At 40.6% G+C, this 25,718-nt stretch overlaps 1 protein-coding gene across 1 annotated transcript in view; it reads right to left on the reverse strand.

Moving 5' to 3' along the window:
- Positions 1 to 314: 314 nt before the first annotated feature.
- aipl1 (aryl hydrocarbon receptor interacting protein-like 1) overlaps positions 315 to 25,718 on the reverse strand; it is a 44,820-nt gene continuing 19,416 nt past the window's right edge. Inside the window, exons 2-6 of the mRNA XM_066664002.1 lie at positions 5,655 to 5,834; positions 4,132 to 4,320; positions 2,077 to 2,253; positions 1,685 to 1,826; positions 315 to 1,129 (exon numbers count right to left, since the gene is read on the reverse strand). Of these exons, the coding sequence (XP_066520099.1) occupies positions 594 to 1,129; positions 1,685 to 1,826; positions 2,077 to 2,253; positions 4,132 to 4,320; positions 5,655 to 5,813 (1,203 nt within the window). The 5' untranslated portion in view covers positions 5,814 to 5,834 and the 3' untranslated portion in view covers positions 315 to 593. The remainder of the gene's footprint in view (positions 1,130 to 1,684; positions 1,827 to 2,076; positions 2,254 to 4,131; positions 4,321 to 5,654; positions 5,835 to 25,718) is intronic.

Here is a 25,718-nt window from a genome sequence, read left to right on the forward strand (position 1 = left end):
TTTTAAACTTTGGAACTATCTCTGGCAAGTTCCTCTGGCTGAAAGACAAATATTGGAATAGACAATCAAGTACAACTGCTGACCGCATCAACAGGGCTGCTGGAGCTGTGTTGAATATAAGGATGCTCTCAAAACTGTCTTAACTTCCACTGCCAAAATCATTGATTAGCAAAATGCTAATGAAATTAACTAAGTCAGCACTATAAAAATCATCTGGCACATCACAACAAGAGTACTCTTTGCATTCTGCTTGCTGAATTTACTTTATTGCTGGATGCTGCTCAGCTGCATGTTAAAAAGTAAACTGACAGGCATTTTTTTAATTTTCACAAATACTTTAACAGGCAAATTCCATTTGTAGATCATTCTGGCAAACATCATGGCTGTCAATCACAGCTCTACAATGAACACATTGAGTAATATGCCACTCCACTTAAATAGTTCACATTTATTTCTACTCTATTCTAATTATCTTAAGGGTTCTTTTGGACACATTCTAGTAGAGTAATAAATAAAGTAACACTTTGGCAATTGGGGTTTTCTCTGCATTCAAAAATAAACAAATGACTGTCAGACATGTTTTTGATTTGCCTTCAAAGGTCTTCAACATCACTTAAACAGTTTTCAGGGTCTGGCATTATTTCCACTGTAGTTGATTCTGCTGGAGGTGCTTGGGTTGGAGGTTCCTGTTGTGTAGTAGTTTGCCCTGGATTTGCTGGTTCTGAGTATACTTGATCTAGATAGGCTTGTCCTGAAATTGCTTCTTTTGGAGGGATTTGTACAGTTGCTTGTTCTGGAGTGTCCTGCTTTGCATATACCTGTTCTGATGATTCTAGTTCTGCCAACTTGTCCTCTATAATTTCTTGCTCTGGGGACAACTCTTCTGGTGTCTGAGCTGGTGCAGTTTGTCCTACTGCTGTTGTATTATCTGTGAACATGCCCTTGTATGTAAGTCTTTCCTCCTCCCTCTTCTCTTCCATGCGCATGTTGAGCACACCCAGCTCCTTCTTGATGGTTTTCTTCATGCCCGGGTCCAGATCCAGAACTCTCTCAAAGTCAGCCTTGGCCTCTGCTTCGTTCCACACCTCCATGTGTGCTTTCCCCCTCAGGTAGAAGGCTTTGACCGTTCCTACAGGACGTGAATTATTTTGTAATGTAGTGCTGAATACACTCTTTTGAAGCCATGTTAACTACAGAGTCTCAGTGTTATTCTGTAAAATGATGATTGCAAGCTATCAAAGTTTTTCCATGGTAGCTATTGCTATATTAGCAATGATATCATTCTGGTGATTGCATTCCAGTATTATAAGCTGAAGCAAAAAATACATTATTTGATATTTGAGTTGAAACAGCTAAATGTAGAGCAATAAAAGAAAATGCATGATTAAAATGGTTCAAGGTTATTATATATACCACAAATACTATAAATACTTTATATATATATATATATAAAATCCTGCTATCTAAATGAAATGTAATTATAAATATAAATGTATGCTCATATTCAATTTCTTTGTATGTTTTTATTCAAATATATATACTAAAATGTATTCTTACTTATGAAAGATGTTTTTTTAATTCTCTAGTGAATGTAGTGTCTGAATATTAATTTCAGAGGTTGGATGTTTCTTTATCTACATTATACAAAATGTTTTAAAAATCCTTCTTAAGATAGATGACATACCAGGATGTTGGTTGATGATGTCACTGGTGTGTTCAATGACCTCATAATATTCCTCCTTGCGCAGCAAACACTGGCAATAATTGAGGGTGAGTGTGTTGGCCATCTTTTCCAGCTTCAGCCAGGGGGCTTCCCAGGCCTTCTCCTGAGAGAACACACACACACACACCATACAAAGCTGAAATCAATAAAAAGCATCATGCTAATAATTCCACATTGCACGCAATAATAACAATAAAGCACAATACCCAAAATCAAAACGGATAAAATTCCATATAGCACAAAAAGTCTATTATTATTTTCATAAATATATAAGAGAACTGACTAAGGTAATGTTTGTGAAAATCAGGACTATTTCAGATTCAGACATTTAGATAAACTTTTACCACTCTCACCTTTGACTGCACATTCTTGATACAAATGATGCCCTCTTTGTACTTGTTCATGGCCTCTTCAATGCGGCCGAGTTTGTAGAGTTTGTTTGCCTGACCATGGAGCACAGGCACAGCCTTCAGCCTCTCCTCATCACTCAGTGCCCAGGGCTCCCTGTCATACTCACTTGGCTGCTGCACCTGAACAACAAATGCACAAATAATAATAATAATAATAATAATAATAATAATAATAATAATAATAATAATAATCCTTCAAATGACATTTTCGATCAAAGATCCTAATGGGACTAACCTGGTTAAATAAAGGTTAAAACTAGCCACTGCTAGATTGCCACTGCCAATATTCCCAGTGGTCATGGGGGTGAATGTGTTTTTAAAACCCATTACATTCTCACAATTCCTATACCAAGTGGCCTCTTGTGTTATGCACGCATGAATTAGATACAATGTTAAGGGGTATAAAGAGATGTAAATGAGAAAAATAGAATGTGTTTTTTTGAGACCCAATGGCCTGGATGTATCAGAGATAATACATGGCTGCCCCCATGTGGTGGACCCACTATATGAAACAAAAAAAGTCATTCTTGGACTACAAAGTAGTATAATTCTGCACTTTATTAAAAGAAAGAATAGAAATAACAAAGAAAAGCTTTATTAAACTTTTCTACATTGTAATGGTTATTGTTCCCTCTCTTTGTAGTTTCTTCAAGAAAACAAGATCAGAAGAAAGACAAATGTGATTTTACTTAAGTCTCCTTTTGTTCAGATATTTCTCCAGAGAAAAAGCCCATATCTCACATGGGGTTTGTTTTGAAATTAATAGTGGGCTCAGTAAAATCTTATGCTGTGGTTTTCCTTCCTCTGTGTCACAGTTCTTTTTAATTGTGCATTAAAATTTAATGTTATTTATTTATCCTCTTTGGCAGAATGTGGCAAAGTGCACGCATATTTTACCAGTCTTGCTTCTGAGATCAATTCCTAAGCTCAAACTAGTGCCCATTCATGAGAAGTGTTTAAGTGTGTTGTTCACCAGTACACGTCTGTGCTCTCATATAAAACACACCTTACACAACAAAAACGTTAAAGATGATGGTTCATTTAAAACTTAAATTTTACTTGTAATTGTAATTAAACCAAGCAGTCAATAAAACATTTCTGCTTTAATTTTGAACCGAAACTACATGATAATAATAAGCAGAAGCACTACCGTGAACAGAATAAGCGGTTACAAAGTAATGAAGCCACTACACCACATTAGCCGTATGCTAACTTCTGTCAACCTGTATATAGTCGTCAAATACAACTGCTGTGGTGTCTGACATTGTACGGCAGACTGTTTCATCTAATGTATACAGTTTTTAAGGTAAAATATATTTTCTTTTTCATGTGTGGAGACGTTTCTCTGACATAATATTTCGTTTTCTGCTGTATATTTTACAAAAATAATTTCATCTGTCTCTATAACGACATGAATACATGGACACTTACTGACTTTTTGAGGATGTGCACAGCTATTTCTTTAAGATTAACTTTACATGGAAACAGGCAACATCCCCCTATTATTAAAGCCTAAACACCAGAGAAATATAAATATGTATACATAAATATTAATAGAAAGAGCTGTTCCCAGCGATGCCCTGTTCTTTTATAAAGTTTTGTACTAATGGTTATTATTTTTAAATGGAAAGGAATATGACCATAAAGGCACTGATTAGTCATAAAACATTAAATAGTATCTGTTTATGTATGGTCATTGTCATATCTAAAATGGCTGCTACTATCTCTGCATCATAATTTGGAACTCAGTCTCCCTCCTATTTGTGATATAGTCACATAAATGGAAGAGTGAATTTCATGACATACCTTTTTCACATTATGTGACAGTATCACAATTGTTTATGGTGAAATTAAGATAATTTAATAAATTAAATTTGTCTCTATTGCATTGGAAAGACAACCTACAATATATGAGTTTGGTTTAATCATGCGGTTTATGGACTGCTCACTGGTGGCTATTTTAAATGGAATGAAAGACAGAAATGAGTCACCACTGACCTTTAAGAGTTCAAGCACAAAAATAAGAGGCTGAGGTTCTTTTTGGAGCTCATCCAGGTCTTCATAACCCAGAGTGTGGTAGGCGAACATATTAGCCATGCCACAGGTGTGGATGTGCCAGTCCACGGGATCTTTACCCTCTGCAATGCGCCGCAGACTCTTTGCCACGATCGGGTACAAGCCAGTGTGCTGTACATTCAAAGACAGATTAGGTTGTTAGAGATAAAAATGTATTTCTTACATGAAACATAAAATAAATTCTCAAGACAAAAGATCCTAATCTATTTGCTTGTGATGAGCAGAATTAAGCTGTATTTATTCAGTTGGATCTGCTTTGTTGGTATTTTTTAATTGTTTTAAATTCTTTAAACAAATCTTTAATTGTGTATTTCTAATTTTACCCCATGTTTGAAAAAAGTACCTTTACTTAACCATATTTTTCTCCCCAATTTTAGCCAATGCCAGACAAGACATTGTAACTCAAGACAGTGACAACAGCACATGCTTCCTCCAAGACACATTAATTCAAATTCTTCTTCCTTTTGAACAACTGCTAACACTGTTTCATTGAACTGCTCAACACTCTTGGACGAGGTCCCTAACTGCCCAACTCTCTTATGGTAGCTAGCATCACTCATTGCTCTGACTGATGGGGCCAGTTGTGCTCTTGTGGACTCCTGGCCTCAGGTGGCTCTAAAAAATTTGTTTTCTTTTTAAGTCATTCCTTTTAATTAATTCAGTAAATTATTCATGTATTTTAGCTTCAATACTTTCATTTTATTTTATATGTAAAGACTCTCAGAAATGGAAGATGTCTGGAGGTGTTTCATATATTTAGTGTGAAAGAAAGTGACTGAAATCCTTCTGGTGTTTTCTAAAGCCAGTTTTACCACAGTCTTCTTGTGTGGGTCATTCCTTACAGCAGTGTGTAATAACGATTACACAAGGTGGACCAGCTACAGTTTAATCCTTCTTTAGGCACTGAAGCTGTCAGTCATGCTAAACTAGCACACACTCCTGGGAGGACACACTCCAGTGGGATGGTGCTTACAGTAGTTGTTTTGGGCCTGCATATCCCACCATAAAATTTACTGACCAAACTATCAGCTGCGCTATATTCTCTCGGGACCTGTACTGACACAGTACAAAGGTTAGTGTGTGTTTGCTTTTAGCTTTGATTCAACAGAAGCTGAGCAGAGATCAGCCGCTACAACGCGCGTCATATCCTACGCATGTACACAAACACTATCACAATGCTCCTTTTGCCAGATAATACGCATAACTGATCTGTTTGTATAGTATCTCTAACTTTGGAGCAGGCTTTTAGGGAATTTGTGGTTTGTCAGCAGTATTTTTGTCTGGGCATTTATGCCAAGAAGCCAATGAGTCTATGTTAATTTTTTACTTAAGAATTATTTTTCATTATCTTTACACAGTAAAAAGATTTTTACCACACAATCATACTGTTTAAATTCAGACCAGGCTCAAAAAAAATGCCCTTTGATTTACTGGGGAGTACTCACAATGATGTCACACCAGAACTCTGCCACTTCACCAATGCGCATGGACTTCAGTAGGGTCTCCCACACATCCAGCTTGAACATGTTCCCTATCACTACTTCCATTGGCACACCCACCTTCCTACTGTCATCCAGCACAGTGTGTTCATCATTACACAGCATTGTTTGAAAATGGAAGGTCACCTGCAAACCACAGTGAAGAAGACTTTAGTCAGTGTTCTCAAGCTGTAGTGTGAAGAATAAGCCATGCATCAGTATAGAACATGAGCGTGAAAACAGATCCTGGATAAAAGCAGTTTCATTGCAGAAGTGTTTAATGAACTCAGCGAAGGCTTGCTCATTAGAAGTTTTAAATCCAGTAAATCACAAAAGTGCAGGACAAGGTCTGATTTTGCTGGGGTATATTTATTTTTATATTTTTACTGTTTCCTTTCTGACCCTTAGTGTTGAGTTGTTATCTACATTTGTACATTTTACCTAGCGTTGGTAATAGTTTTTGTTGTCTTACATAAGTTAGGAAAGACACTTTATACAAACAAAGCACAATTTGGTTTAAGTTAAGCCTTAGATTTAAAAGATTCTATTACATTCAACTTAATTTTTAGTTGCAATTATTTAATTATTATAAATTATTATATATATATATATATATATATATATATATATATATATATTATATATAATTATTATTATAATTATTTAAAGGCAATGTTCAGGATTTTTGTCAAAACACTATTCCTCACTATTTGCTAGCTCTCCAGTCTGTTCATGCAATGGAAAGAGGTCTGCTGTGTTTACAAAGCCTTGTGTGAGTAAACAATTAAAAATAGGGTCTTGGTCAGACATGCTAGAGCAGAGAAACTGGATCTGGATTTGTTTAGATGGCGGAGAGTGTACTTTGTTCCTGCTCCATAGTAGGGTAATACTGACTTAGTTTCAGATTACTAAAGTGGAACTGACTCTAAACTCTGAAGGCCATTTACTGCATGAAAGTAAACACAAACCGAACACACTACAAAACAAACAGTTCGAGTTACAAATGAGATTCTGTGGTAATTCAAAAAGTGAATGTAAACTTACAGACAAGATCAATTTCAGACACGTACAAATAATAGTCTTTTTCCCCCCTCAAACCAAACCTCCCGTTCCACCTTAATAGACATGGAGCTTTTGAACAACAGCTGCCCACAATCATAGGCCTTGTCTTTAATTCAATCTTAGATAAAGGGCACTATCCAAGTCACCAAACTTGATGAAATGAGTGTCTTGTGAATGAAGACATGGGATCTTTACACAATCAAAATACAGTACCCACATGATTATGGCACAAATATTTGCCTCTTAAATACATACTGGATACAAAATCTGTTCCTGACCACAGAGCCACTGTTAACCAGATAGTATTTGGCTGGTGGACCATTCTTTCAAAACAATGATACTGATATGAAGTGGTGCTTGTAGGAGAAATTTTAAAAGTGGCCAACCACTTTAAAAATGCCATCTTGAGCCTTCCTCTAACTAGACACTGGTCACTGATGAACTGTGCATTCACATATGGACTATAGTCTTGAAGTGCGCACCAGCAAGGTGAAGCTACAAGGAAATGGTTTCCAATAAATTGGCCAGTTAAAACACAATTACATTCATGGTATTTGCCAGAGACTCTCATCCAACCTTGTAGGCATTGGGAGTTTAGCCCTAGGATTCTTATTGGTGTAGTATAGTGTTCCTGCATGATAAGCAAATCCATGCTGAGTGAAAAGCAGCATTGTTATCCACTACACCTCTCCTAGTACCATGAATATTATGTTAGAGCTGCCCATGTACTGAAACGAATTATAAGCCCTACCTTTGATCCTGTAATCATTTTGGGAATCTCGTTGGTTCCTCCATACAGGATGGTTTTTCTGATCCCCTCCACACCAAGCAGCAAACTGTCCTCCATACTGTAAATTAATGTTTATATTTATGTATAGATGAGTGTGAGTTGAAGATTGTGTTTGTGTGGTGAGTTGATGTGGGAGGGCAGGACACTGTAGTGTGGATTAAAGGACAAGGATAACAGGATTAAAGCCCGCAGCCCTCCCTGTCTCTAACCTTGTCATCTGCAGAAGGGCTTTCCTCAGCACTTTTAACACACGTTCACACATCTCCAGAAATGTCTGGAACATGCTTGGACTAAGGCTGTATTAATGGATCTGTGCTTTTAAAATGCATTGGTTTGAAGCTGGCATTTCAACTGCACTGATTTTGGAATCCTGGCATTGATCATAAACTTTTACAATAGTATTCAGTAAAGAATATTCATTCTATTATAGCCTAAACATATATATATATATATATATATATATATATATATATATATATATATATATATATATATATATATATATATCAATAAAGTTTTTAAACATTTACTTAATGTATTAATTCCTTACACACTGCAGGCTGCTTTTTGGATATTCTAGAACAATAAAGCATCACATTTTCAAAGAATTATGCCAAAACCGATATTTATTATAGCGGTTTATTATTATTATTTTTATTATTATTTTAATTAACAATACATCTGAAGTTATTAATTATTCATGAAGTATTTCCATATATACCTATATATATATATATATATATATATATATATATATATATATATATATATATATATATATATATATACACACACACAGGGGTTGGACAATGAAACTGAAACACCTTTCAGGATTCATGGCTAAATTGGAGCAGCCTGGTGGTCAGTCTTCATTAATTGCACATTGCACCAGTAAGAGCAGGGTGTGACGGTTCAATTAGCAGAGGATAAGAGCACAGTTTTGCTCAAAATATTGCAATGCACACAACATTATGGGTGACATACCAGAGTTCAAAAGAGGACAAATTGTTGGTGCACGTCTTGCTGGCGCATCTGTGACCAAGACAGCAAGTCTTTGTGATGTATCAAGAGCCACGGTGTCCAGGGTAATGTCAGCATACCACCAAGAAGAACGAAACACATCCAACAGGATTAACTGTGGACGCAAGAGGAAGCTGTCTGAAAGGGACGTTCGGGTGCTAACCCGGATCGTATCCAAAAAACAAAACCACGGCTGCCCAAATCACGGCAGAATTAAATGTGCACCTCAACTCTCCCGTTTCCACCAGAACTGTCCGTCGGAATCTCCACAGGGTCAATATACACGGCCGGGCTGCTATAGCCAAACCTTTGGTCACTCATGCCAATGCCAAATGTCGGTTTCAATGGTGCAAAGAGCGCAAATCTTGGCCTGTGGACAATGTGAAACATGTATTGTTCTCTGATGAGTCCACCTTTACTGTTTTCCCCACATCAGGGAGAGTTACGGTGTGGAGAAGCCCCAAAGAAGCGTACCACCCAGACTGTTGCATGCCCAGAGTGAAGCATGGGGGTGGATCAGTGATGGTTTGGGCTGCCATATCATGGCATTCCCTTGGCCCAATACTTGTGCTAGATGGGCGCGTCACTGCCAAGGACTACTGAACCATTCTGGAGGACCATGTGCATCCAATGGTTCAAACACTGTATCCTGAAGGCGGTGCCGTGTATCAGGATGACAATGCACCAATACACACAGCAAGACTGGTGAAAGATTGGTTTGATGAACATGAAAGTGAAGTTGAACATCTCCCATGGCCTGCACAGTCACCAGATCTAAAAAAAAGTTTTAGTTTCATTGTCCAACCCCTGTATGTATATATATATATATATATGATTTTATAATATAATAATGAATATTGGAGTAATGAATTAATCCATTAATTAATAATGGATAATGAATTCAAAATAAATTTATTTCATTCCTTCATTCATTTTCTGAAGCTGCTTCATTCCTAACCCTAACCCTAACTCGTAGTCACTGTGCTCAAGGCAGGAACACACAGTGGAAATGGTGCCATTTTTATCACAGGGCATCAAACACTCACACATTCACATTTCTAACCTTCTAGCCACTGTGAAATGACCACCCAGTTTGAAAAGATATGAAGCCGTTACTGAGAAAATAAAACGTTCATGCATAAATTTAGATCAATAAAAATGTGCGAAATTCACATCAGTTTGTGGAGATTTGATGATTTGAGTCTTTTCTGAAAGAGTCGATTCAAATAGAGATTTACACTCTAGGCCTGAACTTATGGCCCCCACACCGAGCACCTGGGACAAAGGCCAGTGCTTCTTCCTCCCTCTCTCTCTCTCTCTCTCTCTCTCTCTTTCTCTCTCTCTCTCACAGCCTCCTCGGTGGTCCTGGCTGACATGCTGCTGAAGTGAAGTGGGAGCATGGACTCTGTGACCCTGGCTGCACATGTGGCTGACAGCTGGAGAGAGAGTGGTGTGCTACAGAGCCGCAGCATCAGCCCCTGCTGAGAAAAGCCCCCTAACAGTCCATCTGCTCCACAGCTTCAGAGAGACTCTCCTGAATTACAGAGAAGGTCCAACTTCAATTAACTGAGTGCAGTTGCAATTTTAACTAGCCCTGTTTGGCACACTGTGTATGTGCCAGTCCCATAAACCCAGCAATACTGCAGCTATATAATCACTGCCATATAAAAACCTTCTTTTGTTTTTCTTTTTCTTTTTTGTTTTCACCAGGTGACAATACCAGCTGCCCTTTACGTTACGTGAACATTTCCACAAGGCCCAGAGTTATTTGTCATAATATCTCCCCACATTTTAAAGGGCCTATCTGTCATTTTCTCCAGTCATTCGTCTTTGTGCTATGAAACAGCTGCTTAATCACCCCCCTGTTTTGGAGGTTTTGATGAGGTTTAGGTGCCTGCTGAATGGGAAAGTACATCAGCCAGAGCTCGAGTGCTGTCTGGGGAGGGGACTGACAGCGACCTTCCTTAAAATGGAAGCCTGCATTTCTTCCTGAAGTGACAAAATGTACTTTGCATTCCTGAAACCATGTGGCATTTGCTATTGCACAATTCAAAGAGGAGGACTTGGACATAAGCCAGACATTTTTGCCGTGTTTTTTGTTGCCCTCTTGTGGCAGCAATGTGAACACACCCATATACTCTGAGCTCTTGGGCTTTTAAGTGGCCTCTTACTGGTAACATTTGCTTGCCTGGTCATATCACTGTCCTGTAATCAAACATGGATAAGAACACAGTACACTGTAAAATGTTATATAAAGGACACTGCAGACTGCTATCTCTGTTCTGACTCAAATATTGCATTTAGTGAACTTTGAAATGGAATGAACACTTAGTATCTGAGTAAACAGGTTGAGTAGGATGCTACTCATACTATCCCACTTTCTTCTGAACAAAATATTGGACCAAATCTAACCTTTACATATTTTCTGGACTGCTATAATCCACATTTTAAAAATATTTATATTTTATATTAAATTTATTTTGATCACTGACTTCCTGACTTGATTTTCCTATGGAAAAATCTTTAGGGTTTTATGGGTTTAAAGGCAGCGTCTACATTTCTGTTCTCTCTGGTTTGTATATGTTTATAAGCACCATGTCTTTTAAAGTGGAAGGAACAAAAAAAGTTTATCACTCTCAGTCTGTGAGTCTGTTCCACTGGTAATAATCCAACACAGCAAGAAAATAAGTCAATATCACCCACCCATGGAAAAGGAATAGAGCAATTTCCTCATTTGGTTCATGCTTTTCAATATTTGGCGTTCTCTCCTTTGTCTAAGGACATCCAGAATCTGTTTTTCTTCCATGCGCAGAGAGAGCCTAGCATTCGGGACCCAGACCATTTGTTTTTAAACTATGGTTGATTAAGAAAACAAAACAAAAATCAATAGAAAATCATTATAGTAGGTTGCCACGTGTACAGGCACAAATCTATGTAAAAACAGTCACTCCATCTTTGTAACTACACGGGTATGAGCCTGACACTGCTGTTGATTGCAGTTGAGAAGGTCATTAAACTTGGGAATTCAGGTGTGATGACGTTTTCAATCCTTTGGGCAAGTACTTAAAGGGATTTTTATCTGGAGAAACATTAAGAAGCACTGCGTGTACAGCAGGCATGGTGTTACAGTGCGAATGTCAGATGAATTCCCCCTGGCCATCTGCTGGGATATTTAATGGCAGGGATGCTCCTGGCCCCCTGCAATGGAGCTGTTATATATAGTGCAGCTGCAGCAGAAAGGCAGTAAGTAGGTCTGCAGCTCGGGCCGGCGTGATTCTCCACCTGTCACACACACGCAGGAGGACGTTAACGATGCTGTAAGTCAACTCCAGTGTCAGAGTGAGTCATGGAGAATGCGTCAGTCCCGCCCACGCTGACAGAGCTGTGTGGATGTGCGGCTGTGTGCATGCTTTTATCACGCAGGCCCCGTTTTCAAGGAACACCATGTGCAACCACCCCAATGATGCCACGGAAACCTGACTAATAATAATGCATGGCATTCTGTTTGTGTCAAACGATATTCTCTGCTGGGCTGAGAGTACAGCTAAGCTTTCTCATTCATAAAGCAACCAGCCTTTAAAACCCCTCTAGAACAGAAAACAAGGGGCTTGCCCTTCTTAGTAACGAAGGTGCTAAAAAATAAAGAATCCACTGAAAGATAAATTATATTAATTAAAAATAAAAAACTAAGTTGCTTTGCATGAATAAACCAGTTTATACTCCACAGGGTGAATCTCCCAGATGGGGGCCGACATTTTTTAAAATGGGCTTCTTACAGAATACAGTATGTCCTAGCCACTAGGTGTCAGTATAATAGCTTTTACATAACGAGACAGATGCTTGATAAACTCTAATGACATGTTTTAAGCTTGTCTATATTAGTATCAATACTGTGAGGTACTTTAGTGCAGCAGTGCTAACACGTGATCAGAAAAGTGTGAACAATTTTCTCTGCCAGACGTAATCAGCAATTCCAAAAGTATATTTACATTTAAAATATGTTCTTCAATAGTTCTTTAGTGAAGGTAATGATTCTCCAAATACAATCATGAACACTCAAAGAAACATGTGAATATATATATATATTCAAAAAGTGTTACACTCATGGGTGTAACTTTGCTTTGAAAAGAGCTGAGGACAATGCACTTTTGTCTTTAAGGAATCAACTCTTCAGACAATGACATTCACTGATGTTTTGGACATGTAAATGTACAACTTATAAACGAGACCCAAAACCGGGGGGAGAGGGGGGGGGGATAATTAAGCAGATAATTAAGCTAAAATCACAAATAAGGGTTAGGTCTGGATTTCCGTTTCACATCTCTGCAGATTCCTAAATATTTAGGTGACCATGCACAGAGAGGCTGAACAATGATCCCGGCAGCAAAAGGGTTCATGCTTATTGCATCATACCAGTGAACCCTTTTGACACCTTTATTTTGATGAGTGTAAGCTGTGGTGACAGATCTGCAGGGTGACAGGACTAGTGCTGAGTATGTGTGTGTGTGTGTGTGTGTGTGTGTGTGTGTGTGTGTGTGTGTGTGAATCTGTGGGTGTCCCTCATCTCCTGTCATAATATAACACACACTGTGCTGACCCAACACTCTGAGGCGGTAGATAAGGGTCCTGGGGGGAGAAGAGGCTGGTGCTGGAGACAGCTCACCCTCCACCCTTTCTCTTGTTCTTTCTGCCTTTCACACACACTCCAAGCTCTCCAGTCCCCCAGCAGGATGTGTGTATGTGTGTGTGTTTGTGTAGCAGAGTGTCTTCTCCGTAGTGACTGGCCTGCCTCTACAGGCCTGTTGTCACTGAGTAACCTTTCAAGCATTCATGACAGAGGTCCAGACCCCCCCCACCCCCTCCACAGACACCCTGCCATCCACTGTCCTGCCCACCTCTGAGTTTTGCTTTGACAGCCAAGACGTATACATACACACAGCGACCAAGACCGTTTCTGATGTGCGGATGTATGTTGTAATATATTTTCAGAACAAAATAGATGTTTTTGCAGAGAAACACAGTAATCAGAGAGGAAACGGCTAAAGGTTTAGGTTCTAGGTTAGGCTTAGGATAAATTCAAAAAGGTATTAAAAGATGTAGAGAAAATGGGACCTAACAACCATTCGAGATCTGAAAGACATCATATAAACAGTGTCAGCTCTCCCTTTTCCCAGTGGCTCATATGTGCCATTAAAATGCTGTATCTGCGCATCTTCACAATAGCTACATATCACTGTGTCCTATATACCTTCCATGCAGAGAAACAGTGGATTGAGGTGAAGACATTACTGAGAGACCTGATATAAAACCTTTTTATTTAACCAGACACATGGCTGGCCCGGTTCACTACCTCATTTCTGCTTGTATGATGAAAGCTTTTGTCCTGTTTCTAGTTTTAGATGAAAGATAATCACCATTAACACTGTAATTCAGTTGTAACTGAACTCACTATGGGTCTGGAAGGAAAAGCAAAAAAATAAAGCAGCATTAATCCTGTCTCCATTTATCCAAAGGATGATGTTCGGCAAATGTTTAAAAATACCACAGGAGTAATTGAGCTAATGTTCGCCTACATCAGTGTCAAAAAGCTTGGCCAAGACGAGTTGACTAGGCTTATGAAGACACACGAAGACAGAAAGCCAACCACACTTTCACAAATAAGTCAGAGAAAAGAAGACCAAATCCCTATTCTCTGATGCCAGAAGCATGCCTACGAAGTCATGACTCAGGAAAAGTCAGAGAAGATCAAGGAGCTCAAGGCAAAGCCATTGTATAATGGGGTTCTTCTGTGATTTTTGATCAAGCCTTCATGGGCACAGAACACATCTGTGCTTTGCTGTGAAGCTCCAGCCTGAAGGAGAGACAAATAGCCTTATCACTGCAGGCACTGGATATAGACACCACAAAAACAACATCTTAAGATGACAGCAAGGGTGCAGCAGAGTAAAGAAGAACATCGGCCATATTGTTGCACCAATGGAGTATACAAAATAACATAAAGTCAGGTATTCGAGCGAATGTCTCAGTGTGAATGTATGCGTGACATCACTGGAGCACTGGCGACATCACTATCTTATGGGACAATGGCATTTAAATCGATTTCACCATCCCTGCCCACCACACAGACATTGTGCTCCATGATAAGAAAAGTTGGCAGTGCTTCCTGAAAGATGCGGTGATCCCAGATGATAGGGACCTTATGCTAAAGCAGGCTGAAAAGATCAGCAAATATAAGGATCTGGAGACTGTGATTAGGAGAATATGGAGCACTAAGACACAAGCTGTGCCTGTTATAATCAGTGCTCTTGGAACAAACAAGAAATGTCTCAGATTAAACCTTCAGAATCTGCAAGGTCACCCTGGCCTTGCAAAAGCTGTAGAAAGGCTAATAAAACTACTACTACGAATAATAATAATAATAATAATAATAATAATAATGTGTACACAGTGCAGCAAATTGGGAAAAGTGTCTTATATTAAAGTATTTTGTTCTCTTTATCTGTCTTTTTAATAAAGTCTCTTGGTAACAGCATGTATTGGTGCTAGAGCCTGTTAGTGATAATGTTATTACAGTGCAGCAGTGCTGAGTGCTCCCTGACCTCATGTTTCAGAACAAGCTATATTTCAAAATACAGTGAAGCAATTGTTCATGCTTGTGGACTGGTGTGATTAGTGCAGAAAGCCACAAGTGAAGTGAGAGTAGGTTTGTGCGTCAGAGCGTTAGTGTGTAATGCCACACAACTCCAGAAAGGATGGGAAAGAGTACAACAGAAATTTATATTTATATTTATAGCATTTAGCAAATGGCTTTATCCAGGGTGATTTACTAATGTCAATTGTTATGGTCTGAATGCATGTTCCATTGGAAAAAGTCATGTTGTCATTGGAGTGTGTATGTCTTTTGTTCCTGTAGTTAATAAGCAAATTTTACTAAACATCCCTTCCATTTTAGATTTAAAAACATACATAGTACATGACATAGTACTGTACACCCCCTGTATAAAATAAATATCCAGTTAGAGTTGTGGTCTAGAGATTGTGGGTCTGTGTGTTGTAGGGACTGATCATGGACCTGTACTCTTCCCCACATATTCATACTCAGAGACATCTAATACATATGTCCTCGGCACTGCCTGGGCCTGTAGAGCCACACCTTTCACACATGGTTCTTCTCCATTCTACATGAACATTCTAGTGAATCCCCATTCCTGAATTGGTTCAAGCCTCTGGCTGAAAGCATGTGAGTTGTGGCAAATATGCACTGATAATAAAGGAACTGAAACACAAGAGAAACCAGCAGCAGGCAATTCATTTAAAAGCCACAGCACTTGTCAAACTGAGACAGCACTGCATATGAGCTGCATGGCCCGGAGCATTCAAGTAGCTGTCAACAACAAGGCAAATATTTATAAATAACTAACAAAATTAATTTATTTATTAAATATAAATAATAAATTATATATAAAATACCATTTCCAGAAACTGACAAAAGTAAAAAAAAACATTTGATGTACTTCATTTAATCCTATATAATTGTAATAGTATTGTGTAAATATTGTGGCAACCCTGGACTGTAGCCAGGGAACACAGGGGAGATCCTAGTAGGCCTAGTGGCTCCCTTGGGACTATTTGAGGTTGTTTTTGGGTTGTTGTATATTTTGTGATGCAAGATGGGTTGTGTGCGTGTGTCCCTGGTGTTTGTGTGTGTGCTGGACCTGGTGCATGGCGATCAACAGAGGAGTATCCACCTTCAAGGAGACTCTGTGATGGTAAATAAGGCCTCTGCCAGTCCTGCCATACACCAAGACCAAATTACTGCTGTTTACTTGCTACTTTCTGCCTAGTGCCTAATTTTAAGGGAACTTGAGTAAAGGTTGCTTAAAGTGCAGTTATACCTTATGTGTCTCATCTGCCACATCCTGTGAAATCACAGTATAAACAAATTTTGATTTTGACATGTACAACATAGGGTGGCACGGTGGTGCAGCAGGTAGTGTCACAGTCACACAGCTCCAGGGACCTGGAGGTTGTGGGTTTGATTCTCGCTCTGGGTGACTCCTCTGTGAGGAGTTGGTGTGTTCTCCCCGTGTCCGCGTGGGTTTCCTCCGGGTGCTCCGGTTTCCTCCCACAGTCCAAAAACACACGTTGGTAGGTGGATGGGCGACTCAAAATTGTCCGTAGGCGTGACAATTCCTGTTTGTGGTACATTAGTATATGGGAGGGGGAAAACTTTTCAAGATGGGTGGTGACCATGGTGGCCATTTTGAAGTCGGCCATTTTGGATCCAACTTTTGTTTTTTCAATGGGAAGAGGGTCATGTGACACATCAAACTTATTGGGAATTTCACAAGAAAATCAATGGTGTTTAACGTACCTTTATTCTTTCATGAGTTATTTACAAGTTTCTGACCACTTATAAAATGTGTTCAAAGTGCTGCCCATTGTGTTGGATTGTCAATGCAACCCTCTTCTCCCACTCTTCACACACTGATAGCAACACCGCAGGAGAAATGCTAGCACAGGCTTCCAGTATCTGTAGTTTCAGGTGCTGTACATCTCGTATCTTCACAGCATAGACAATTGCCTTCAGATGACCCCAAAGATAAAAGTCTAAGGGGGTCAGATCGGGAGACCTTTGGGCCATTTACATATAAATGGCCCACCCTGTATATGGCAACTGAGGGGACAAATTATTGCAGCTTTGAAAGTGGACTTTTTTTGTGCCCATGCTTGATTTATACAGAAATTCAGCTGCCCGAATGTGTAGTGTCCTTTGAGAGGGTGCAAACTTAAACATACAGATCAACAAAAGGATTGCAGTCTGTATTTGTTTAAATACAAAGGGCTCCTGAATGGTTAGTGCAGCTGATAAATCGGACTATGAGTTTTGAAACAATGTCAGATAAAGTGTTATGGCTGATTTGTGTATACTTGACACATGTACATGTACACACAGACACACACACGGTCCCTGCTGACCCAGCCACCTTCACACAGTCACATGGGCTGGGCTCCTCTATAAACTGCGTCAGCCAGAGGAGATATTCTGGGCTGGCTGTAGGATCAGACTGTCCAGATCACCGTTCTCAACACTGTTTAACCTCTCTGGATTTTGGAGAGTCACGAAGATCAGAGCTCAGGAATACAGCCTGAGAGCCACAGGGCTTTAGCACTAAGCGAGTCTGGCAAAAAAGTCCAGCCAGAACACCTTAAAGCATGCTGACAGCTCGTGTAGACAGTTTGGCCTTCTTTAAAGGCTGCTGTGTCCGGGCATTAGTGACAGATTGATGCACACATCAGGCCTCCACCTTCACACTTACAGGATTAATGTTACATGAAATCAACTGGCAATACTTCCAGCATGATCAATTATTCAGTGAGTAACGTTTCCAAAAGATTAGGATTTTACTGTACAGTGTAAAAAAAGGGAGGAAAAACCCCAAAACCTTACACAGTTTATACAAAATAGAAGACACATCATAAAATAATGTGTTCTCAAAAATTATTTTTTTAAGGAGCATCTCAGAGCAGGTATGTTTTGGCTGGTGGATCATTCTCAGTGCTGCATTGACACTGACATGGTGGTGTTGTGTTAGTGTGGGTTGCACTGGAATGTGTGGATCAGTTACAGCAGTGTTGCTGGAGTTGGAAAATATCTCAGTGTCACTGCTCGACTGAGCAACCAAAAATATCCAACCAACACTGTCCTGTGTCCACTGATGAAGGACTAGAGAATGACCAACAGAAACTGTCTCTGACTGTACATTTACAAGGTAGACCAACGAGGTGTGTGTCTCTAATAAGGCTGCTACAGCGCGGCACTTTTTTTAAAAACTCCCGCGGCACTGCTGTCTGATCCACTTCTACCAGTGCAGCACACCACTTACACATCAGTGTCACGGCAGCTGTGGAAATTATCCACCACATAAATAGCATCTGCACTGCGATGTTCCTGTGGGGGTCCTTTTAAGAAAAAGGGGGCTAAGAATGCAGTACTACACATGGACTAGATTTTGTAATTGTAGAATGATAAAATGCATCTGTAAGATAAATGGAGCTGTAAAATGACAATATAATGGGGAATTAGTGTAGAAACAAGGGGGTCACTGCTGATTGGTGGGCCAATTTACTTTTGTTGATCTGATTTCACTTGCGATCATGTATACAATTTTATGCTCCCTTTGCTCTTTGGCATCAAGCCATTCCCATCCATAGCTACTTTACAAATTCTGTTTATAACTACATATAGATTTATATCAGTTTACCTCAAATGGCTACATAGATCTAACTGAACATTTGGATTGTATTATTTTTGCTATTATGAGATAATATGACTGCAAAAATGGGAAGCAACAACCAGGTAACTACAAATATACTGTGTATCTATAACCTTTAGCTGGATGCAGGCAAGGAGTCAGGGTGAATGTGCATACAGATGTAAACCGCAGGAATATGGAGGACCTGGCTAGGAATCAAACTACAGAATACACAGAAAGTAATGCCAGGCACAGAACAAAGGCAAAGAATATACATGTGGCAGGAGAACTAGGATTGATTGGGAACACTTGATAACTATTTCAATCAAAGCCCACAACAGGACAGAAACAGGGCAAGGTGAGGCAAGATGTTTCAATAACAAGAACATAGACGGGGTACAGGGACATATATGGTGCTTTTCCACTGCATAAGCCCAGCTCTACTTTACTAGACTCAGTATGGCTCTGCTCACTTAAAGCATGTACTTTTCCACTAGCACAGCTCCCCCACTAAATTGAGCTGGTGACATCACAAAAAATCCCATCTCTAATGGGAATCGTGGGCTGTAAAACCCACAACAATTGCGGAGGTCAATTTAGGCTTTAGGCACTGTTTACTCATTGTGTATTTGCGTGTTGTTTTTGTTTTTTGGACTGAACATGGCTCTGTGCCCGTTCCCATAGATCAGTTTTCCCTGATGCACATTCAGCTTTCACTGGACATTTTCGTTGGACATTGCCCCAAGGAGTATATAAACCACTTCAAAACCTCTCAAGGTAAAGTTACGAGCTGCTGTTGTGAGTCCGCTGAAAATAAATGTGAAAGCTGCTGTAACTTAAGAGATTTTACAAGCGGGAAGTTTGTGCTGGATTTGAATGAGCTCTGCATTTCTTAGTGATGGACATGTCTCTCTGGCCAATCAATGCTCTAAAGTTTTTTATATGTCATGATTTAGTACCTACTCGGCATGGGTGGAACCTGGCGCAAGCAGGGGTTACTGAAAAAGTACCTGGTTCCAGGGACCAGGTACCAGATTTGACCAGTGGAAAAGCCAAAGAGCCGAGCCTAGTCAAGTAGGGTCATGTAGGTTCCATGCAGTGGAAAAGAGCCAATAGAGAAATGGTAAGGCCACAGGTGGCAATTAATTTGTTTTAATGAACTATTAGTTAGATCATTTTGCCTTTTCAACAAACTACTACTTTAGGCAGGACATAAACCTTGACACATCCAAACCACATCTCCATGCTCATGAACCACTTTTCCAGTTAAAGTCACCTCTTAGGTTGATCAGGATCTGTTGAAGACAACTGTTAGCTGAGTGTGTTGGCGGCAGAAGTGACAAGACCACAGTGTTCAGTATGTGACTCAAGTCCCTCTGAGGCCCATGAAATAAAGCACGGTTGGGGGTGGGAGGTGGGGGCAGAGCTTAACGTGCTGGATGTTCTGGAAAGCAAGGCAAGCAGCCGCAGGCCTGAACCAAAGCTGGGCTGCATTATCACATTCCTCCCTGCAGAGTGTTGGAGCAAAAAGGTCCCTCAAACAGCCCCCTCACCAGGATCTGGGCAGCTGTGGAAAAACATAAAATCTTCCGTCACTGATTAATAGGGATGGGGTATTTTGGGGAAATAAGTCTGTGTGCTTTGAGCCCAGACTCCAGCAAGGGGAACCTGTATGATGAGTGCAGAAGGACTATGATGTCAGACTAGCATCCATTTTCTTATTACATGGCAGCTTGAGGAATGCTGTAATTGGAGCAATGGCGTAGATTTGCTCTTGACATTGGTGGGGACCTATGAATCTACTACCACCCATTGCCTGTTTTTTTTTCTTTGCTTCATGATAAAACAACAATGTAATGTTTGTTGTGCAGTTAATTTCCAAATCATGTTATTCATAGCTACAGATGATTTTAGCCTGCTGTTATTATGATGGATTCATTCCATTAGCGAACTTGACTTTAAGTGACTTACACGTTTCTTTGAAAAATAGCTCCTTATGTCCACTTTCTTCTTTTTTTGCTGCCATCTTCACTCGCCTTTGACACCCATGTGTCACCCACAATGCACCTGGGTCTTGCACAGTAAGACTCGTTTATGACTGGAAAGTTTTGGCTTTCCAGTCATAAACGACTCACGTGACAGCAGGGAAAGGCACAGCCAATCACACTGGTGATATGTGTTAATGTGACGTTGACAGATCTTTTTTTGTTTTTTTTGGAAGGGATAAAATTATTGGTGAGGACAATTCAATAACCGCTGGATATTGGTGGCAACACATCACCTCCCTCCATGCTAATGTAGGGTGGTGCAGTGACCTGAGAAATGTCTGAAAGTGATCTGAAGCCTGATTTTATGGTGGATATAACAGGACATTGCCTTAGAAGTATAGCAAGCTGCTGCTTTAGCTTTGACAGTGCCTTCTTGTGAGATGCCAATCCCAAGAGATGACACTTCCTCTTACCCCTTCCTGTCGGCTATGCATGAGTGAATAAGTGCACGCATGCCTGCAATGTGTCTAAGAGCACGCTCAGTGCTGCACTGCTTTACCCAAAGCTGAGGTGAAGCCTCGGTGGAGCTGTGCCAGCATTTCAGAGAGCCATAGCACTCCCAGACGCACTTGCTGACCCTCCTGAGTCATGCAGCTAAGTTGACTTCATGCATTAAAATGGGTCAATTAAAAAGCACAGGAGAGAGAAAAAAGCAAGAGTGAGAGTGTAGGCCAAAAGAGCTCTCCTCTAGCTCTGTCTGACTGCCTGAGCTGCTCCAGACCCAGGGGAACCTGACCTGTGTTTGCAAGCCACGATTGACAATTTCCTCAAGTATGCGAGCGTGCGGCTCACGCAGCTAGCAGCCCAGCTGCAGCCTGAAGGCCACAGAAATGAAAGGCAGACTGTTCTCACGTGGGTCAGCATGTGGATTACAGACCTAAGGGAGCACTCGGACCCAGCAGCCCAAAAAACAGCCCAACGCCTCATACTCCCCACAGGGACCCAGCAGCCTCCAGTTTGGGAGGGTTTACTGTAGGACAGCAGCTGAAGGAAACCATATGGCCTTCGCTTACAGGTGGCATGGTTCCATTTCCTACTTTGGATTCACTGACATGGGTTCAATTCCCAGCTTAAGGAGAATTAAAATGAGAAGAATCTACCAAATATCTTTTTTGACTGTGTAATACAAAGTGAAACATATAAATTAGCATTCGCTATAAATCACAGAAACCATAATCTCCTCCAGCATGATGAACACTGCCTGTATGTGCTTGTTCACTGGTCCCATTTCCCATGTGTCTTAGGCTAGTGTCTAACACTGCTGCTTCCAGCCCAGGACACTAGGGTTCAGTTCCCTGCTCAGCCAGGCATACCACTCTACAGAATTTAAGACAATGTCAACAATTCTGGGGAAAAGCTGTTTTGTTGCTTTGTTTACATTTAGAAGCTTTGTATGTGGTTCAAATTTATCTTGTCTCTCTTTACGTTTATATAGTTAGAAGTTAGGGGAATTTGGCCAGAGAGAGAGAGAGCGAGCGAGCTTAGCATAGTGGACCAAGACACTTTGGGTTTCCAAGACACAGGTCTTAGCCTGTTCTAATCATTCATTCATTCATTCATTATCTGTAAGCGCTTATCCAATTCAGGGTCGCGGTGGGTCCAGAGACTACCTGGAATCATTGGGCGCAAGGCGGGAATACACCCTGGAGGGGGCGCCAGTCCTTCACAGGGCAACACACACACACACTCACACCTACGGGCACTTTTGAGTCGCCAATCCACCTGCAACGTGTGTTTTTGGACTGTGGGAGGAAACCCACACGGACAGGGGGAGAACACACCAACTCCTCACAGACAGTCACCCGGAGCGGGAATCGAACCCACAACCTCCAGGTCCCTGGAGCTATGTGACTGCGACACTACCTGCTACACCAGCATGATCTAATCATTCACTACTAAAATTAAGTTATGTTTAGAAAATTAGAGAAACCATCCCTAACAGGACTGTGACAAAAGTGTAAAGGTTAGTAAGAAAACTCAGCTATTATTAGCTAAATATTTCTAGAGCACCCACTTCTTGTTAATTATGTTCATTAGCAAATGTCAGCACTTTATTTACAGGAATTCTGATATCAACCTGCACAGGGAACGAAGAGAGAAGCAGGCCATGGGTGAGAGACAAAGAGTCAGTGTAGGAGATTGTGGAAATACTGCTGTTCCTCTTTTGTTACACAATAGCTATGTGTCAGGCCTTACGCTAACCCGCCGCCTGGTTACCAACGTCAGCTTCTTCACATGGACACAGCATTCTTCTCCCAACAGGAACTACACATGATATCCTCTGCACAGAGGCCTGTGGCAGCACAAGCTTGTGTTTCAGGTGTGTGAATGTGTGTGGGAGAGACTGTATATCTTTGATGAGTTAGGATTTCTATTATAGACATATAACTTTTAAACAATGGTAAAAAAAAATACCTTCTGCATTTAGAAACTCATTCATGTCGTTAGGTTTTCCTGTTTATTTAACCACTCAAGCAGACAAAGCCTCTAAATACAGGATGCTAATTTTATCTCTGTTGAATAACCTCTCTGGTTACTATCTTGGTCCAGCCAGTGGCACGTGTTGGCAGATGCTGGTCTACTGAAAGCATAGCAGCTAGATCTATGTCCTACATTTTGTAGATATGCCTTACAATTAGCTAATTCAGCTGATGTAATGTGCTCCTACTCTGTACACGTTGTATATACTTAAACAAGCTCTGTACCGCTTGTATAATCTCTGTAGAATAAAATGGAGCAGATGCACATGAGCACAGTCTCTATATTACACAGCTCCTGTAGAGGAACGTACCATAAGACACTACAACCTGACAAACACTTCTCAAAAGGCTAGAACATGGGGGTACTGATAAATATCCTCAAACTTTGGCCATAGAGTTTATGTCATACAATGGTTGCTGTGCTTCACTTTCTAGGAATGCACCTGATTTAGACTCGACATTTTGGGTCTGCTGAAACGCATGCATGCAGCCAGGAAAGAGACGTGTGCTGAGGCGCCATGGCCCTCCTAATGAGATTGTCTGGCTCGTACATTGCTCTGGTCCAGACTTTCCGTGGAATTACATAACCAGCCTTGAAGAGGGGGAAGGAATCGTCTGCCTGACAGGTCCCAGCCTGACGTCACCAGTAGGATTAAATGAGGAGGTAGACAGAAGCTTAAAGCCTCACAATGAATCCCCTTCACTTTCAGCATGGCCTCTCTTACCCACATTCTCCAGTCTGACTCCCCTGACCTTACATGTTCCCATTCTCACCTCCCCCCCATCCCACCCTTGCAGCAGTGATCCCCCATCATGGCTATTTCTAGGTCTGCCACTGGTTCAGTTAAACAGGAGGCTAGTTAGTCACTGGGACAAGGCGCTGGTGGTGGGTGTGCATATGCTGTGAGTCATCAGCAAGCATTCAGACATCCGCATATGGGATTTTCCAGCAGCTTCTAACGAATTGGCCAGACTGAGGCCAGCGATTATTATAGCCCCGCAGCCCTAGAGGAGGTGGACGTTAGTCAGAGGATAAAAGGTTTTAAACACTCTCAAAGTGGAAGAGAGTACTTTGAGAGGGCACACATACTTTATGTTCGGTTTATTAGGAATTCAAACACTGAACGTAAACCCCCTTTACTATGCGGATGGTATTTTGGCTTTCTGCCTTTATAACATTTTTAGATATGATATTTGGTAGATGCTCTGGGTAAGAGCATGACTTAAATGTATAACAGAAGCTGCCATGTGCGGCAGTAGGTGTCTCATGCAAGGACTTTGTTGGTAGATTGATCCGTGCTCTTGTCCCAATCATTTATTATCATTGAATTAACTCTAGTAAATTCAGATGACTGAATTTTGCAGCTTGCTACTAATAATAAACTTCTATGTTGAGGTAATAATGTGAAGAAATAAAAACATCAGCTGTCATCTGTGAATAACTCATGTTAACCCAGGAGAGCTGTTAGATAAATGCAAGGGCCTAGGCCACATACACACACACGGGGAGAGAGAGAGAGAGAGAGAGAGAGAGAGAGAGAGAGAGAGAGTAAGTACAAGTGACTAACAGAGAGAGAGACTGAAAGTTCATTGTGGAATAAAATTCTGAGTCATGATTTACGTCTGTATGCTGTCTCCCCTGCAGGCTGCTTTCCTCTGTTCCTCGACAAAATGGCTTCTGCTGAGCAAACGATGGTCAGAATTTGCTGTAAAACACCAGGATTTCACAGAAAATACTTTTTCAGAGTATAAACGTCTCCTCAGCGGGAACAAGCAGCAGTCTCTATCATTGACCAGCAGGCAGTGGTGTGTCAAGACCAATTTTTGACGGGTGGGGGCTGGTGAGTGTGTGAGCTGTGGCCCATGTGGAGCACAGAATCAGATGGAGAGGCGGCTGTGAATGACTAACACTACATTTACGTTGGTCCAGCGCGATCACATATATAAACGCATACTCCCTTTGTGCTGGCCACATGTGAGCCTCAACAAGTCACTCCCTGCATCATCCAAATAAACTGAGGTTCTACAAAGTCTGTTTTTAATCAATTCCATTTGATATATACAGAATATAAATATGATATTTTTGAAACATGCTGATTTATGTTTGGTGTCAGGAGTGAGGGGGTGGAGATGACTAACTGTGGTGAACATCACGGACTCTTTCACAGATTGTTTACTGTCCATATATTGTCCTTGTTTTATTTTGAATTTCTTCGTGGCCTGGTTGAATATTAATATGAAGATTATTGCTAATGCTCTCCTCTACCTGCGGAGAAAATACTGCTGGTCTGTCTTAGTTCACCTATCCTCTGATTAAACAGGCGGCCTGTGTTTGATTAATTCATTATAATATAAAGTTCAGCTTGGCTCCAGTT

This window comes from Hoplias malabaricus, chromosome 1, assembly GCF_029633855.1.
Source record: "Hoplias malabaricus isolate fHopMal1 chromosome 1, fHopMal1.hap1, whole genome shotgun sequence".
Classification (NCBI taxonomy): Eukaryota; Metazoa; Chordata; class Actinopteri; order Characiformes; family Erythrinidae; genus Hoplias; species Hoplias malabaricus.